Here is a 19,141-nt window from a genome sequence, read left to right as displayed (position 1 = left end):
TTCCTCACTGAAAGATCTTCCACCAAGTCATAATCTCCCTGCTCCTTCCCCATGGGATAATCTGCAGTTCCGTACTTCCTTCTGGGCTTCCTGCTCTTCTTCTTTTGGTAGGTCATCATCTCCTCAGATTGCTTCCCCTTCTTTGCACTCGGACCAACCTCCTCTTCTCTATCTCTCTTCCCTAATGGCATGACATTGCTTATGAAGAGTTTGAGTTTGAATTTGATGAACGGTAGGGGAAGAGGTAGATCATCGGGTGGTTATGGTAGAGGCATCATGCCTTCTTCAAATAATTCAGGCCTGTGGCAAGCAGGACGAGGTCAAGGGTCATTTGCACCTTGTGTCCAGTGCTTTAATTGTGGAAAGTGGGGACATTACAGCACACACTGTGATAAGCCTCCTCGTGCTGGAGGTGATGTTCATCCATTGCCAACAGGGTTAAATAATAGGGTGAATGATCATAGTGTAGAAGTAAAAGATGCAGGTCAGCCTAGTACCTGTGGAATCCATAAAGCCACTGCATAAGAGAAAGGGAAAGGTAAGGCAGTTACATTTGGCTTGTTGGAGTTGGAGGAAGTTATGCTTCCTCTCCTTCTATTTTGCTACCTTGAGAGCATCCTCATAAGTGACCAGCTCTTTACATTCAATCTTTATCCTAATCTCCGGCTTTAGATCAGCAACAAACCTATCCTTTTTTATGACTCTGGGAGGAACTTCAGGTAATAAGGCCACCTGCCATTTATTCCACAACACACTGAACTTACCGACATACTCATCCACTAATTGAGTCGGCTGTTGCTGCAATAAACATAGCTCTCTCCAAATGCCATCAAGATCTCTAACACACATAAACCTGTCCACGAAAGCTGTCCTCACCTCTAGATAAGTCGGGTTTCTGTGAGCACCCTGATCATCACGCATCCTTGCAGAGAAAGTCTGCAGCCAAGTTCTCGCTTCTCCCAACAAACAAAAGGATAGAATCTGAAGAAGGACTTCTGGAACATTCCTGTCTTTAATAAGAGATGTGAACTCCAAGCACTCTAAAAACCTCTCTGGGTCTTCATTGGGCAACCCGTGATATCGAGGAAATTCATGAGCCATCTCTCCTCTTGACTAACTTATCTCAAACACACTTCCAACCAAAAATACCACCCAACCTTTTCAGGGAAGAAAACAAAATAATCACTCTACTGAAGAAAACTTACCCTGCATCTGTGACTAGCATTCTTCTTCCTAAGAGCAATCACTTTCAAAGCCTTTTGAACCTTAGCACGGAGATGTATCACCCGAAGTTCAACATCAAGGCATCTATCTCTCTTGTGTCCACACTCCCCACATAACTCACAATGAGTCACTCTCATGCGAGGCTTTGTCTTCATAGTTTCAATCCCTAACCACACAGAAATTCAAGCAACATTTCCCAACCGATCTTTTGGGCCGTTTTATCTTGAGTACCCAATCTCAATTCAAAACTCCTCCTGTCCCCAGCTGGATTGCCAAAAAGATGATAAGGGAAAAAAAGGAAAAACAACCAGGAATTATGTACTTCACCATGTCAGATAGTTGAGACTTCATAGGCATCAGCTGCAATGTGGGCTCGTAAATGATGAGCTTATGAACTAGGTTCCAGAGCAGATACCCAGAGCACACAAATAACAAGTCAATCTCCCACACAATCCGACTAGAACACACATAGGAACACACTGACTCTTTGAAAGAGGGGAAAGAAGGCTTTGACTTGTAGATCTGTGTCAACCAAGAGTTGTTCATACACACAATCGTTCTTTGTACGACAGATCAACCACACATGATGTATCTACAACACCTCCTTTCAGCAGTTTGTATATGATAAACAGCTCGTACTTATGCTTCTCGTACAGAATCCTCATGCACAAAGAACCCCCAAGAATGCTCATCCATCGAGTCATCCCCTCCACCTATAGATTCATGGAACCTCAACTATCAAAGTCCCTATCATGACTTCCGTTCAGTCACTATTGCATCTGCACACAAGCTGTACGTCATACTCAGAATTGTAAGCAGCCACATCACGAGTGCTTCCAGCAGCGACAACTCCCAACCTGTCTTTTGTTCCAGCTAAGCTCCCCCACGCACCCTGCACACTTGTGCGTGATTAAAGGTAACAAACCCACAGCCCAAAAAAATAAGCGACTCGCACTTCGTATCGATCAGCCCATTAGCTCTCCGCTCAGCTAATCGTCCATCAGCCATGTGCTTTTTTTCAGATCATCACATCCCGTTCATCGTCACCTTCCCGTGTTCGAACACTGCAGCTACATTCCGTGCTAATATATGCTCCTGCACTACACAAAATTCTCTACTCTCGCAGAGAATCTAGAGCCCATCTTCTCCAAGATTCTGCAATCACGATCCCACCACCCAAGACCAGGAAGTCCTCCACACCGGCCACTTCATAGCTTCACCTCGTCGTGAATCCTTCACACCATCAGCAGTACCTCTGACCAGCAGCCTCCTCCACGACTCTCCAACTTCCTTGTAGAGATCCCCCAGCCAGGTCCTGAAGCTCCCAATCCGTGAGCTTCATGCCATCTCTCTCCACGCAGCCGCCCCCACCATCCCGAGCTCACCTCTTCCCTGCGAGCTCACTGTTGCGCCCACCTTCACCAAGCTCCTTTGAGAATTACCACACTGTCGCATACCCCCAGCCAAAGGCCTCTCCTTCTCTTTCATCCAGAGCACAGTAGTGACGACGCTTCTCTCCCACACAAAAGAGTTCCCCCACACCTGCAATCGAGTCGCCTCCCCTGCTCCTCCCCAGAAGCCACCATCACGTTTATTTCTTCCGATAACCACCACGTTTCTAGCCGCCACCTCGCCTTCAGAAGCTTCTCCGTCATCCTCACGTAGCCACGTGCATGCATGCTTCTTTGATATATGCCACGTTACCTTTGCCTTTTTTTACCACTCTCCCATTAAAAAATGCAAATATCCCCCCAAGGCACATTAAATGCACATTTTGGACCTTTAGTCACACAATTCCCATGGACATTAGCATGCACATTAAAGCTTGCATGCACCCCCATACACACACATGAAAAGCCCCTTGACGTGGGCACCAAAACATATCAAATTCCAGTAGCATGCAAGACCACATTGACTCAGGAATAATTTTTTAAAAACCCCTTCATGACTTGATTTTACATGACCCCAAAAACATTTTCACTTGACCAGACACTGGATACCCTTGCTCTGGAAATCTGGTACAACCACATTGCATTTCATCATTTCCCATGAAGTCCCTGCAAAACATACTTTATTGTCTCAAAAAACTAACATTAGTCCATCATGCTTATGAAAGAAAAATCCACAAATGCCAAAAGCCCACAGCTACCCTAGATGTGTAGAACTGTGTGCCTACCCACAGCTATATACAGTGCTCAAAAACTTGATACAAGTTTTGTCCTATCAACGTGCTTCCCACATGGGGGGGGGGGGGGGCTCTAGTGTTGTTGATTACATCGTGGGATCCCCTGCCTCCACATCTCGTATCATGGATTTTATTGTCGCACCGCTTCCCCCAGGCGCTGATCGTACATACCTCTTCTTTAGCATCTCTACACCCCGCCTGACAGCATCACCTAGAGATTGCCTACACCACCCATCATGACATAAGTTTCGACCGTGATCTTTCACCAAAATATACTCAACCCGCCTTTACATACTTCTCACATATATTGGCTTCATACCCCTACTAGAGGACCATGCTGCCCTCATCACCCACTCACTACAAGAGGCTGCCCTTCACGCTTTCCCTCACACCACTCGCTCCACCTGTCCATCACCACCTGGGACCGTACCTTGTAATAGCTGGTATCGATGATGAGTGCAAGGCTTTACGCCGTCAACTCAGATTCAAAACCTAAAACAACCTTTCAAACGAACCGAAGACGCTATGCGAGTATCGTCGATTGGTACGTAGGAAGAAGCTAGACTTTGTTCATCCGAACGAGGAGAGACTACTGAACATTATGTTTAGTAACAACTGTAAGGACTTTTGGTTGTCCCCCTCACCACTCACAGACACTCAGATCTTCTATAACTATGCACGCATGCTCTACAATATCCCAAATCAGCCAGTTCCTAACATCTCACATATACCCTTTCCCTACATCCTGCACACTCTTCACTAAGGGGAGAGTGAAGGATGCCGTAATGAAACTTCATAATGGCTGAGCGAAAGATCATGAGGGCCTATGCACTGAATTCATTGCATGTGGGATTAATCTCCTAGCCCCAATCTTACCAAAGCTCTTTAATGAAGCTGTTTGTTTAGGGTTTCCACGCACCTGGACTTGTTAACACTATCTTACCCATCCACAAGGCAGGGGATCCCGTGAGCCCCAAGAACTACAGGACCATTATGATCGGACATGTCATGTCCAAGATTTATGCATCAGTGTTTGATTCTAAGGTCAATCAATTCACAAAGTGCCGGGGACTTAGAGAAGCTGGACAGGCTAGATTCCGACGCAATCATAGGACCATGAATCACATTCTCACACTGAGGTGTATCATTGAGGAGGCAAGGGCACGGAAGCACAGGGTATATTATCGCTTGTGAATTTTTGCAAAGCCTTTGATACGGTTCTGAGAGCCCGCCTCCTCCGACGCCTACAAGATTTGGGGTATGACCAAGAGATCATTTGGGCCGTCATGGCACTTTACGAGAGAGTCTCAAGCAAAGTCCGCGCAGGGTTGGCGTGGAAAGATAAGATAATGAGCACTAATGGGGTCAAACAAGAGAGTCCTTTATCACCCACCCTATTTGGCCTCTACATTGGCAAGCTTGAGACAGTTATGCAGACACTAGGGGGAGATGGATGCTCTCTAGATGGCATGCTGGTCCGGATATTGCTATATGCAGATGACGTGGCACTTTTGTCTTCATCAATAGAGGGCCTCCATAGACACCTTGATGCACTACAGTCCTCTTGTGATTCCCATGATTTGAGGTCAACCTTGGTAAAACCAAGTTCATGATCTTCAATACATCTCGAGCCGTTATGCACCAAAAGCAGTTCACGTTTGACGCGTCGCCTCTTGAGATTGTTTCGTCATACACATACCTTGGGTTATCTTCTCTAGACCTATCTCACTGTGAGATCCGCAATCCAAGCCCGCCTGAGCAGGGGATACGCTTCATTGGCTAGATTAGAGAGGCAATGCTTCCGCTCACACTTTCAGGATCCGCGGACCAAGGGATTGTTGTTTGACTCCTTGGTTCGTCCTGCGGGCATCTACGACAGTGGGAGCCAGATCTGTCAAATATAGAGTGGGCTCATGTGGAGTGGCTAGAGGCTCGCATGCTATTGGGATGATCCATAGTAAGCCGTCCGTCCCACACCAGATCATTCAGGCTGAGTTTGGGTCATCCCCAATACAGCTGGATGCAGTATTTCAGGTTATCACCTACCTATACCGGGTCAGGGGATACGGGGATTGCACTTTTGGACGCAGCAGATTACCATGGCTAGCATTGTCCTCTCCTATAGCACTATCAGCAGAGCAGCAGGTGACCCGAGATGTTGGTATGCACACATAGAGAGATGGTTTGAGCGACCTAGGGCTCCACATGAATAGACTCCCTCCCTTCTCGTATAGCATTGACACGCCATTCTCTCCTCTCCTATCACACGAGGTCAACCAGGTCATCCACAAGGATCTTTTACAGCTACACACATTCCGAACCTAGTTGGGACCGAGCGAGCTTCCAGTGAAGCTCAGCTTCTACAGGGATCATTGTTTACATATCACAAAGGAGGGTTTCATTGACCCACCAGGATATACGCAAATCCACTTACCCCACTCACAGAGGACCTCTATTAGGCAGTTTCGGGTCTCTTCACATAGACTGTGCATTGAGAGTAGTAGGGGCAAAGGGTCTACCCCGGGAGAGGCGCATATGCACATTATGTGACATACAGGAGGTCGAATCGCAGGAGCATTTCATTTTCAAGTGCCCAATTTTACTATGAGATCCGAGGCGCTTCTACTACCTCTTCAGAGACAGTTCTAGGGTGTTGTCCCAATTTCTCTTCTATCCAAACTAAAGATGCTCGGCGGCTTTCATCCATGAGGCAGTCAAGCACCGCGAGCGTCGACTTCAATCACGGAGACAGGAGTAGACCTCCTCCTCGGTAGACCCTTCTCAGAGCTCGATCATGGAATTCTTCCAGCCAGAGCACGTGGACCCCCATACTATGAGGCCCTGACATGATCGGAATCTAGAGCCAGCGACACGACGGCTCAGATAGAGGGTTGACGCACAGATTACACTTGGGGATATCCCCTCTCAGTTCAGAGTCGAGGCTCGACCAACAAGGATCATTGTAGCCCTTGTTGGGCACAGAGCTATGGCCTATGACCAGGAGATGACACAGAACCACACCCCCGCGAGAGCCAACAACTCTCTATCGCCGACTTCATGCTTCCACTGTCTCATCCACCTGGATGACCTGATGATGATGAGGACAACGACGACGACGACGATGATGTATAGTCGATCACTCTAACATGACTATGTAGTACTTAGCACTAGGTTTTTGCATTCTGCATTGGTGTGATACTCGTTTAGTAGCTCCACCCTTACTGTTTGTTTGTATCAAGACTCTCACTGTCTCATAGACCCATCGGTTTGGTACATGTATGCATGCTCCCTAAATGATGTCCAAATGCAGACACCACCGGACATGTCCTCTATGCCCAGGCCCACCACTTTTACCACACAGAATGTGCGGGCTGCACTTCGTTGGCTACATAACCGAAAAGCACAGGATCACGAGGGTCTACAGACTGAGCACTTTACGCATGGGTAGGAGGTCCTAGCACACATGTTCAACCAGGTAGTTTGTCATGGCTTCCCACCCACCTGAAGCACCACCACTATTGTACCGATACATAAAGCCGACGACCCTATGGAGACTGGGAATTACCGCACTCTCATGATTGGCCATACTCTGGCCAAGATTTAAGGATCGGTTCTAGAGAGGAAGCTTAGTGGTCATACAAAGGCTCGAGGACAGCGAGCACTAGGACAGGCACAATTCCAAAGGCAGTATTCTGCATTGGACCACATATTCACTTTGAGATCTGTCATTGAGGAGTGAGATCCAGACACCAAAAAGTCTACACATGCTTTGTAGACTTTCGGAAGGCTTTTGACACGGTCCCGGGTTCCCGCATGGTCAGGAAACTACAGGAGATGCATATTCCAGAGACGCTGATTTGGGGGGGGTGAGCTTATATGAGTCAATTTGAGGCAGAGTACGTGCCCTAGGCGGTCTATCGGAATGGGTCGAGAGCACGATTGGAGTGAAGTAGGGCTGTCCAATCTCACCGACCCTCTTTGGACTCTACATCAATGAGATCACATCTTTCATAGATCGCATAGGAGGCGAGGGTTCACTCTTGAGTGACCTCATGATACAGGTATTGTTATATGCTAATTACATAGTCCTCATATCATCCTCAATGGAAGGGCTGCAGAAACATCTGGAGGCACTAGAGGTGTTTTGGAAAGAGAGAGACTTGACAGACAACCTTGGGAAGACCAAGGTCATGGTCTTCAACACCTCACATGCACTGACTTGTCAACTCAGCTTCACCTATCATGGCGAGCTAGTGGAGATAGTGCAGTCCTACACAACTAGGGGCAGTCTTCACAGTTACCCTTTTCACGATGACCCACGCAGCCCAAGCATGACTCACACAAGGGCAGAGTGCTTTGGCCCGACTAGAGAGACAGTGCTTCCAAGCACACTTTCAGTACCCACCAACAAAGAGCTGGCTCTTCGACACACTAGTGCAACCAACGGCCATGTATGCAACACCCTTCTGAGGATGTGACTTACCGAAAGACTGAGTGGAGGAAATTTGAGTGGCTACAGGTGACTATGGGATCCAGGATGATTCGAAGTAAGCCCTCAGTTCCACATGAGATAGTATAGGCAGAAATCGCCATGACTCCCCTATAGATTGATGCCATCTTTCAAACAGTGGCTTTCATCCGCAGAGTTTGGGACTTGCCTCCATGGAGATTGCCGAGACTATCCTTTGAGTCATCCAGACGACTAGCAGAGAGCGGAGCAGACACGTGGTATGGACAGATATCCACATGGTTTACCACGCACGGTATCCAAATGGACAGGCTCCCCCCTTTTCATTACAACATGGACACACCCCCGAGTCGATTTCGCGAGATGAGATCAATCGTATCATACGGTTAGATCTCCTTACGACCACATCCTGAGAGTATCAAAGGAGGAATTCATTATCAGACCCCACTATCTCGAGGACAGAGGAGTCTCGCATGCATTGAGGATTGACATTGGACAGATCCGTGTCTCATCTCATCAGCTGAGGATCGAGATAGGGAGAGCAATAGGCATACCCAGGGAGCAGCGGCTATGTATGCTTTGCACACTAGGAGTGATTGAGACAGAGGAGCATTTCCTATGTGTCTGCCCAGCCTATTATGAGATCAGGGGACGATACCATTGCCTCTACCAGGAGGGGAATGGCTTCGGTCCACTCTCAAGATTGATCCACTTCCAGGATCAGGTCTACATTGGGCTCTATCTACTTGAGATGCGCCGACACAGGGAGACCCTACTACGACAAGTTAGAGAGCAGCAAGAGGCGATCAGACCACAGGACAGAGAGTCTGACAGAGCACAGCGTCTCGTCACAGACTTATATGCATTTGAGTCAGCTCCAAGACACATCGGGATGGAGGTGGAGGGGATAGCTGACATCCTAGATTACTAATAGAGGGATGCAGAGACTGTTGGAATGGTCACCTCCCCATCTGTAAGCCCCCATATGAGGAGAGCATGGGGAAGGTAGACCTGGAGATAATGGGGCTGCCACATGGGCAGCACATGAGCTGTCATGTGGACAGCACAAGAGACCTTGTGCAGGAGAGATTGCAGGGGCATGAAGCCTTGGATCTGACCTGGCAAAGACGGAATTGCAGAGCAAGCATACGGACTGCAGCAGGGCCCTATGAAGGGTGCAATGACATCAGCAGGGTGTATGGAACTGTACGGCGCTGGAGAAGGGCCTGGCAGAGGCGCAACATGGCGGGGGTTACCAGCAGTCTGGTCGGCCAGGTATAGGGCTGGTAGGGCTGGTTCCAGCCAGCCTACCATGCCTAGAAAATGGCAGGGCAGAAGGGGGCTGAACCCTGCATATATAAGAGGGCATCAGCCCTTGAAGTGAGGGCCAAAAGCCCTTGTTTTGTGGGCCAGGGGCCCTGGTTATGAGAGCCCTTTTAGGGCGGTTTTGCAGCAGCCTGGTCGGCCTGTTTGGGTCGGCCAGATTGAGGCTGCTGTTCGGTTTCTACAAGGGGCCCTTGAGGGCCTATAAAAGGAGAGGCCTCAGGCCTCATTTAATATCCAGCCAAGAAGCTTTGGGAGGAGCAGAAAGGAGCAGCATATCCACCATCCTTGGGCCTCTACACAGGAAGTGAAGGAGAGAGGTGTTGCTCCAGACTTGGCTCCAGGGAGAGGCTGAACCTAGCCTGTCTTCTAGGGCAGAAGGTTGCTGAGATCATCATCACTTGGAGCAGCCCTCAACCAGCAGATAGGAGCAGCAGCAGGAGCTACCTTGGGCCTACATTCAGGAGGTGAAGGTGACCCAGAACAACCTGCAGACTAAGCTAGAGGTGCTGCCCACCTAGGCTGGCTTCCGGACAGCAAGGTGGAAGGGATCTAGACAGAGAGAGGTTACCCTGAACATAGCCCAACAGGTTCAAAGATCGAGAAGACCACGTCCCCCTCCGCCACCACAGCATGACTCAGCCCGACAGATGCAGATCGGAGACATTTTCACTGCTCACAGGCAAGCCACCATGGTGCCGGGCTTTGGCTTTTGAGCTTGAGTCTTAGATCTCAAACCTCAGCATGCTACAGCTCTCAGCTAGTCTCCGGATTATATCTAATTTTGTTTGAGCCATTGATCAGTTTATCAGCTTATCAGCTTATCAGGTTTTCCGTTCTTCAGTTTAACAGTATTAGCACTCAGCAAGGGCCTTAGCGCACCCTTTGCTCTAGCCCATTGGGGCTTGTACAAGATCATCCTTTTGTTGTACTTTGTGCCTTGTCCCATAGGCCCGTGAGGTCTTCTACGAACGTTGATCTCTCTCTCTCTCTCTCTCTCTCTCTCTCTCTCTCTCTCCATATGCATCTCAATGCTTTGTTTTTGCATGCTTATGTCAAGGTTGTACCTTTGCAGCTTTTCTCATTAAGGACTAAAGGTCCCCTATGCTTTCGGACCTAGTTGGGACCGAGTGAACTCCCAGTGAAGCTTAGCTTCTACAAAGATCATTCCTTACATATCACAGAGAAGGGTTTCATTGACCCCCCAAGATACACACAGATCTACTTACCCCACTCACTGAGGATCTCTATTGGGCAATTCCGGGTCTCTTCACATAGACTTCGTATCAAGAGCCGTAGAGTAGAGCGACTACCCAAGGAGAAGCGCATATGCACATTATGTGACATACAGGCGGTTGAGACAAAGGAGCACTTCATCTTCAGGTGTCCTGTTTACTATAAGATCCGAGGGCGTTTCTACTGCCTCTTCACAGATAGCTATGGGATTATGGCCCAATTCCTCTCCTACCCAAACCAGCGATGTTTGGCAGGTTTCATTCATGAGGTGCTCAGACACCATGAGAGGATACTTCGAGCACGGAGACAAGAGCAGACTTTTTCCTTGGCTGATCCCTCTCAGAGCTCTATCACAGAGTTTTTTCAGCCAGATCACATGGACCCTCGCCACGACATGACTATGGCCCGAAGCTAGTGACCCGACAGCTCACACAGAGGGTTGACACACAGATCACACTGGGGGACATCCGCTCCTTGTTTAGAGTCGGGGCCAACCGACAGGGGTCACGGTAGCCCTGGCTAGACGCAGAGCTATGACCAAGAGACGTGCCAGGGCTTGCACTTGTGAGTGAACGACAGCACTCTATCGCCGATTTCATGCCCCCGTTGCCTCATGCACCCTGATGTCCTGATGATAAGGAGGAGGAGGAGGAGGAGGAGGAGGAGGAGGAGGATGATGATGATGATGATGAGATTGATATATAGTCAACCACCGACATGACTATGTACTTAGGACTTAGTACTACCATTCTACATTATTTTGCATTTTGCATTGGTGTGGATGCTCGTTTAGTAGCTCCACCACCAAAGCTTGTTTGTACCAGGTTTTTCACAGTCTCATAGACCCATCGGTCTTCCGAAGACTTTAATAAACTCTCTCTCTCTCTCTCTCTCCCTCTCCCCCCCCCCCCCATGCATCTCAATGCATTGTTCTTGCATGCTTATGTCAAGGTTGTACCTTTGCAACTTTCCTCGTTAAGGACTAAAGGTCCCCTATGCAATTTGTGTACCTAGATGAATCCAGGAATCCAGGAACATGCCCAAACTCATCCTCTAAAAACACAACACATAGTGCAGTTTCAATCTCACGATAGTCACTCATAAGATTGAAAACCATAAACTCCATCACGCATAGCAAAGACTAGCTACTATGACATCCCCACTGACATCATCAACACCCAATACTAGGTGTAGACCATAGTATAAACATATGCTCCCACACATACAAATCCTCACACCCACACATACTTGGGCATCCATTTATACAAAGGTCTTCGTAGTGAGTTTTTGTCAGCACTCCGAAGGTGAAGGGCAGACTCAGCCGTGACAAAGGCTAGCACTAAAGGAGAAGGCTAATCAAAAAGTAGTCCACATTCTCTTCATTCAAGCTACAATTTCTTGTGAAGACTATTTAGTCTCTCCCAAACGAGCATCCAAGCAAAAAAAAAACAAGAAGCTTAGACCATCTAGCTGATAGGGCAACGCACCACTTAAGATAGAAAGAATTTACGCAATAGGCCGCAACATCGATAAAAACTTCACAAGGTGAAATTTCATATCCGCTAATATAGCAGAAGCATATATCTAGATGAATCCTGGAACATGCCCAAACTCATCCTCTAAAAGTACAACACAATGTGCAGTTTCAATCTCCTAATCGTCACTCATAAGATTGAAAACCATAAACATCCATCACGCATAGCAGGGACTAGCTACCATGACATCCACACTGATGTCATCAATGCCCAACAATGGGTGTAGACCATAATATAAACATATATGTGCACACAATCATCCTGAAACTCCTAGGCATGCATTTAATGTGATGCAGTAATAGGACCAGCTCTCCACCAAAGAGCAAAGAAATGCAAGAATTAGATATACCTTTGTAGGACTAGAATAAGTCCAATCATAAAAAGTTAGATTTTTTGTTGTTCTAAAGATCAAAAATCTACACAAAAATAAAAGAGAAAATGAAAGAGAAGGAAAAAGAGGTAAACAAAAACTTTTATGAAAAACAAAAGGAAGACATACTCAGCAAGCAAAGCAACACTTATGTCGTCATCAGTGCCCAAGCATAAGCAGCTATACTGGGTTTCTAAAGACCCGCGGAGTCTCTTGGGCAAACCCAGTGCTTACTAAAATATGTCAAATAAACAAAAGAGAAAGAAAACAAGAAAAAAAAGAAGAAAGGAAGCAAGTGACTAGGCAAAAATAAACAAGCAAGTCAAGAAACAAAATCTTCCAAGAATTATAGTAGTAAAGAGGAATTTGGAGAGGTGGCAACATAGTCACATCCCATTGACATGTGGTAATGTAGATGCCTTCTAACATTGGAGAAATCCTCTCTTAAAATACAACCATGAAAGTAGATTCATCATCTTGGTTGACACCAAGATTGCACCGAGTGAATATGCCAACCAACTTCCCTTGCAACAGATCAGGTTTCCTTTTTGTCTCATGCCTTTATGCATACCCACTCCAGAGTTCAATCTCCAACCTCAAAAGGATCTTTCTTAGAGCTTCATTGTGTCTCTATCGAGAAACTCACACTTCTAGCTCTGCTACTATCTTAAAATATCATACCAATTGTGTTCCTACACGACATAAAATGCACACCGCACCTCAGCAGATATGCCTTGATAACTGCATACACGTTAACCATACAAGAAAGTTTCTAATCTGAAACCAAACATGTCACCACGCATATGAGAGAGCTAACAAAGTTGATCCATATGATGCAGAAAAAACATTTACATACACATTACCATTCAGGTTCAAACAGTTTCAATAGATCCTTGTATTTCTTGCGGAAAAAGAACAGAATATGTGCCCTTAAAAAATGTTCCTTCAAACAAAGCAAGGAAATTACTAGAGTGTATATTGCGCCATTTCTTGTTCAGAACCATACTCCAAGACAAGGAAGCAAGAAAGTCAAGCAAAGGTTCGTACCAAGCCTATACGAAGACCTAGCATGCCTTCATCGCTTATTAATCCATTTCGTCTTTTGCCACATATGTACACTTCACCCTGCCCACGATTATTAAGCTCCATAAGTGATCAATCAAATGTAAACTTTTGTACACAAAATCCATAGACAAAATTAACTCATGAAAATGGACTTAGTGCTTTCAAGTTTACAAGACCACCTTGTCTGGTACAAGCAGCCCAGCCATTATTCGCAAGATAGTAGACTTTCCTGTCCCAGATGGCCCAATGATGCCTACAGCTTCACCATGGCATACCTTGAAATAAATCATATACCTTTGTAAGACTAGAATAAGTCCAATCATACAAATTTAGATTTTTTGTTGTTCTAAAGACCAAAAATCTACACAGAAAATAAAATATACCTTGAAATAAATCATACACAAAGTAATTTAGATATCATGCTTCAAAACAATTATATCACAAATATATCCTTGGACAAACAAATCCTCAAGAAATTAACTAACATGACCCAAAAATTATTTATTAAACAACTAATCATGATAGCAATATTTTCCATTGTCTAAATAGCATCTAGAATCACCAAAATCTGTTTTACAATCTTGTATATTAAACTATGTAAACTAACATGTATTAAACTATAAAAAATTGTTGCATAATACATCGTATCATCATAGTCCACAATGCATGAGACCCACAAAGACCACAAAGAGAGAGAGAGAGAGAGAGAGTTACTAAAGTCTACTAAAGCCCGATGGGTCTATGAGGCTGATAGAAGACCTGATACAATGGAGAAAAAGGGTGGAGATACTAAACGAGCATCCTAACCCATGCTAGAGAACTATGTAGGACATTGTCAATGTTATGATCATCAATGTCACCATAGTCAATACAATACAATACTAAAGTCTACTAAAGCCCGATGGGTCTATGAGGCTGATAGAAGACCTGATACAATGGAGAAAAAGGGTGGAGATACTAAACGAGCATCCTAACCCATGCTAGAGAACTATGTAGGACATTGTCAATGTTATGATCATCAATGTCACCATAGTCAATACAATACAATACAGCACACGCACGGCATGGAACATCAAAGCAAGCCTCGTGACGAACTAGGTTGTGCAGGCAGAAACCCGTAATAGATCGCTGTCTGTCTGGAAGTGTGGCCGGTCGTGATGTCCTCGCAGCGGCTCTACGTCTGACAAGCACCCCATAGTAACCCCAATATGTTGTATCCCAGGTCTAAACATAGATGAGATGTCAACGAGCATGATATGTGCATCTGTCCTTTGTCGAGTGTGTCGCGTCTCGGTCTCAAGGTCTCTGTCTCGCCTGCTATCTATGATAGTGGGGACACTGTGCTCTGGCTGGAAGAACTCCATGATCACTCTAAGATGGATCTAATAATGTCTCCCGTCCTTGTCTTTGTGATCTGATGAGACGCTCTCTTGTCGGATCGCCTCATGAAAGAAAACGCGCGGCACCTCTGGTCTAGGTATGAGAGGAGTCTAGAAAGGGTGGGTCCCGAAGCCGTCTCTGAAGAGGCAGTGATATCATCCACGAATCTCATAGTAGACTGGGCAACCAAAGGCAAAGTGCTGCTCTGACTTGACCTCATGCCGATCACACAATGTGCAAATACCAAACTCTCTCTAGGGATCCCCTCTGCTTGTCCACTCTCGATACAAAGTCGGTGCGATGAAACACGGAATTTCCCAATGGCAATCCTAAGAGAGTGTGGTAGGTGGATCTAAGTGTATCCTTGTGGGACAATGAACCCCTTCTTGGAGATGCATAGGCAATGGTCCCTATAGAAGCTGAGCTTCACAAGGAGCTTTGTATGTGCCAACTAGGTCCTGAATGTGGGTCATGTAACAGATCCTCTCGAATGATTGGGTTGAACTCGTTGCCCCAAACGGAGCGTCAATGCTATACTGCAAGCATGGCAGTCTGTCTATATGGAAACCCAACTGCTCGAACCATCTGCATGTGTTCGCATAATAGCATCTATGATCGCCCTGAGCTGCTAATGCCATAACCTTAATGGTGCTCATGATCTCATCTGTCCATCCACCACCCATCCAAGCTCTGCCGGAACCTCTCATATAATGCCATAACAGCCCATATACTCTCTTGGCCATAACCCAGCTCCTGTAACCCCCTGATGAGGCACGCTTGTGGCATTGTATCAAGGGCTTTGCAGAAATCCACAAAGCAATAATAGACTCTCTGCTTCCATGCCTTTGCCTCCTCTATGACACTCTTGAGACAGCTGTTCCAAGAACCTCCGCCCAAAGTCCTTGGAGTTATTACTAAGCAGAATGTTCAATAATTCCTCCTCGTTTCAGCAAATGAAGTCTCGTTTCTTACGGCGTACTAGACAACGGTACTCACGTATCATGTCCGGTTTGCTCAGTAAGCCATGTTTGAACATAAATCAGATTTGTCAATGAAAAGCCTTACACCCTTAATCATACCAACTAGTACATAGTACAGACCCCAAAGGCAGTGGACGATTGGAGCATGTGGTGTATTAGAAGGCGTGAGGGGCAACCTCGTACATTGATCGGCTAATCAGAGCGGCACGGTCCTCTAGGAGAGGTATGTGATCAATGTAGGTGAGTAGCGTGTAGAGTCGTGCAAAGCATATCGGTGAGAGGTTGTGGTCAAAGTGTATGTCGCCGTAGGTAGTGTAGTGAGGAGGTGTGGTGGACGGTGTGGCAAGGCGAGGGGTGGTGATGCTAAAGAAAAGATACATGTGATCAGCCCCAGTTGGAGGTGGTGAAACAGAGAAGTATGTGATGTGTGATGTGAAGGCAGGGGATCCTAGAATGTAATCAATCACACTAGACCCTCCATGTGGAAAGCAGGTGAAGCCGAGGGCCATTGCTCAAGGCCATTATAGAAAATGAGATCATGTGCCATACCAAGATCAAGGAGTGCATGCCCATAAGTCGTGATGGGGCCTCGTCTGTCAACGGGACACTCGTGAAACGCCAGCATCACCGAGATCTATGTCAAGGATTAGAACCGCATCCTCTCGAAAATCTAACACTGGTGCCTGACCATTGGCGTGCTCCAGTCCTCGCATTGAAGTCTCTAACTAGGAGAATATCTCTCCGACTCGAGAAATCCATGATATCCTGGCCAAGAGGTGTATATAGTGATGTCTTAGCCTCCTCTCGCACTGCCCTGCCGAATTGTGAAGTCTCCGGTGGGAAGTAGCAGATCGCTATGAAGAGATCTCAACTGGTCATGCGTCGCAATCGGATCCAAAGAAATCTAGAGTGTGGGTCCCTCTTCTTAACTGAGATCACCCCAATCAGGGATAATCTATATAGTATTGTCACTCCTACAGAACCGCGTACTACCCCTGTCTCTTCGTCTCCTCTCTATAGGCTGACTGTAACTGGCCTTTGACTGACAAAGGGCAGTATATCTTACTTTACTTTCTCACAACAACAAAAATACGACCACCATATTCCATTGCCATTGCCAAATACAATACTTAGAGCATACAATTCCACAGCATAGCATCACTGAATCACAGAGACAAGGGAGGCTAGAATGCCCCTACTCAATAAGCATACACACTGACACCTGTTGGCCCCAACACTTGGCGCCCCTTGCGGTATTTATTTATTCACTGGTTTGCCAATCTCCTCTGGTCGAAGACCCAACTGAGCTGCAAGTTAAGAGTTATGAAATTTGCTTTGGCTCGTGAGTCAAAGAAGCACAAGCAATGCTGATCCCGTATCTTGGCCCATGCTCTACACATCTCTGTCTTCTTCTCATCATGCTCACTCCCAATGATATCAAGGATGTGACCAGCACTTGGCTTGGGTGAGTTCAATTACAAGGGACTCCCTTCCTAAACTCACCCGCAAGTGCAACCCATAACAATGCCAACCAGTGGTTGTGCAAGTGACCAACACCCAGGGCTATCCTCGCCTTCCAGAACCAGAAAGAATCACGAGAAAAGACGTCCAGCAATCCGCAACCAACCAGCCATGAAGTCGTCCACCAAACTGAGGATTTCAGCCCATAGCAATCTCCGATTTTGAGTGTGCACAGCACCAGACAGGAGCCAGGAGATAGGCGACCAGGATTATGGCCTCAAACAACGCCTTCAGCCAGCAACGAGAGAGCTCCACAAATCAGCACACACTCCAAGAAGACTCCCTGGTAGAAATGAAGACCCAAAACAGCAGGATAGGATAGGGTTGGGCTCCAGGACCTTCCAGGTGCTTCAAGATGAGACACACAAGCGCCACAAGTCAAGCATACATCCCGAGCATGCGCATACTCAAGACACATGGCAAAGTGGACGTGGGAATTTAATGGCTCTAGGGGGTCACTTTTTAAGACATGACCCTAGTGAATAGAACCTCTAGTGGGTCACTTTTTAAAACATGGCCCTAGTGAATAGAACCTCTAGTGGGTCACTTTTTAAAACATGACCCTAGTGAATGGAACCAAGCTAATAGCACTAGGAATTGCACTTATTGCACATTTAATCATAGGTACCCTTGGGCATCAACTAATGCCCCTACCCCGGCACCCCTAGACCAAATTCAGTGGCGGTTAGTTTAATCACTTCACCATCACGTCCCCATGAAACTAACTCCCAAGTGTATCCCCTGACTACCAGTAAGGAAAGCTCTGGGCTCTGATGTGTCTCTGTATAGAAAACTATGTCTCGTCCTATATAGGACTCCGAGAATTCCCAGGCTCTGACCATAAGGCACCATTACAGTTCTAGATGGTGCAAGCAAGGGTCTCAGTATCCTGCGTCTCATAGACCCCGCCCTCCTATGTGGGAGAGCGGTCAGATGTCCGACGGGACCTGATGACGAGATGTTCGTGTCGTACTACTACCCACTTCCCCTTCTTGCGGGCCACATCCCGTTGCTGCAAGAGAGCACGTCACTCCTCTACCTGTAAAGGTGTCAGGTCCTCATCCATGGATATGGAGGGGTGATCATCCAAGGATAACCTGTGATGCAAAGCTGCCAAGCGTGCCTGAGTGTCTCTGAACCGGACAATCAAAGGTTGCTCTCTATTGGGATCTCTCCCCAATCACCATGCCCCCACTATGGCGTGATCAGGGATCCCTAGAGTAGTCACAACAAAAGTAGTCGAGTCGTCTATCCGTGTGACCTCTATCCGTGGGATCCCGCGTACTCATTGATGTTGAAAGCCTTAGTGTCCCTCTACTGCTGCTCCAAAAGGATAGCCGAAACGATTGCTTTTACAAGTTCCCATTTCACCACATCTACCCATTTGGATGTCTCTGCAATAGCTGGCTGTATAGTGGCTATCCGGGCCTCCATTGTTGCTGCTGGTGTCCCCCCTGAGGCATTGCTCAATGAAGACATCTCCTTCCTGAGCTCTACGATGTTCTGCTTGAGCTCCTGAATGACACTGACCTGCTGCTGTATGATAGGCACCTGCTCCTGAGTGAAGCGGGCTTGCTCCTTGCAAAGTCCGCTGTGAGAGAGAGATGATATGATATGGTTTTATCAAAGTCCGTTGTGACACCCTTCGAGATCTATGGGACTGGCAATCCCTATCAACTAATAGTGGTCCCTTATATCCATGATCCAGTGAAAGAAAATATTACAACCTTTTATGTAGTGAGTACCTGTTGGTCTAGCTCATGTGCTAGTCCCAATACCTTGTTACGATGTTCCAAAACCTCCTTCAAGTAACTCCCTAGCTGTTTCACTAGCTGCTCTAGCAGATTTTCCAAA

General features: G+C 46.7%; 1 protein-coding gene across 2 annotated transcripts in view; it reads right to left on the bottom strand.

The window, feature by feature from the left end:
- Positions 1-19,141, bottom strand: part of ABCI13 (non-intrinsic ABC protein 11) — a 67,594-nt gene that overhangs the window by 37,106 nt on the left and 11,347 nt on the right. For both annotated transcript variants that reach the window (XR_015541122.1, XM_087375592.1), the window contains exons 4-5: positions 13,586-13,681; positions 13,389-13,466 (exon numbers count right to left, since the gene is read on the bottom strand). Coding sequence is in view for 1 of the 2 variants with exons in the window: in XM_087375592.1 (XP_087231718.1) it covers positions 13,389-13,466; positions 13,586-13,681 (174 nt within the window). In the remaining variant the exon portion in view is untranslated. The remainder of the gene's footprint in view (positions 1-13,388; positions 13,467-13,585; positions 13,682-19,141) is intronic.

Source organism: Dipteris shenzhenensis, chromosome 6 (assembly GCF_047967505.1).
Source record: "Dipteris shenzhenensis isolate YYH24624 ecotype China chromosome 6, Dip_SZ_1.0, whole genome shotgun sequence".
NCBI classification, from domain to species: domain Eukaryota; kingdom Viridiplantae; phylum Streptophyta; class Polypodiopsida; order Gleicheniales; family Dipteridaceae; genus Dipteris; species Dipteris shenzhenensis.
The sequence above is the reverse complement of the archived record's forward strand: the minus strand, read 5'-3'. Positions and strand labels throughout refer to the sequence as shown.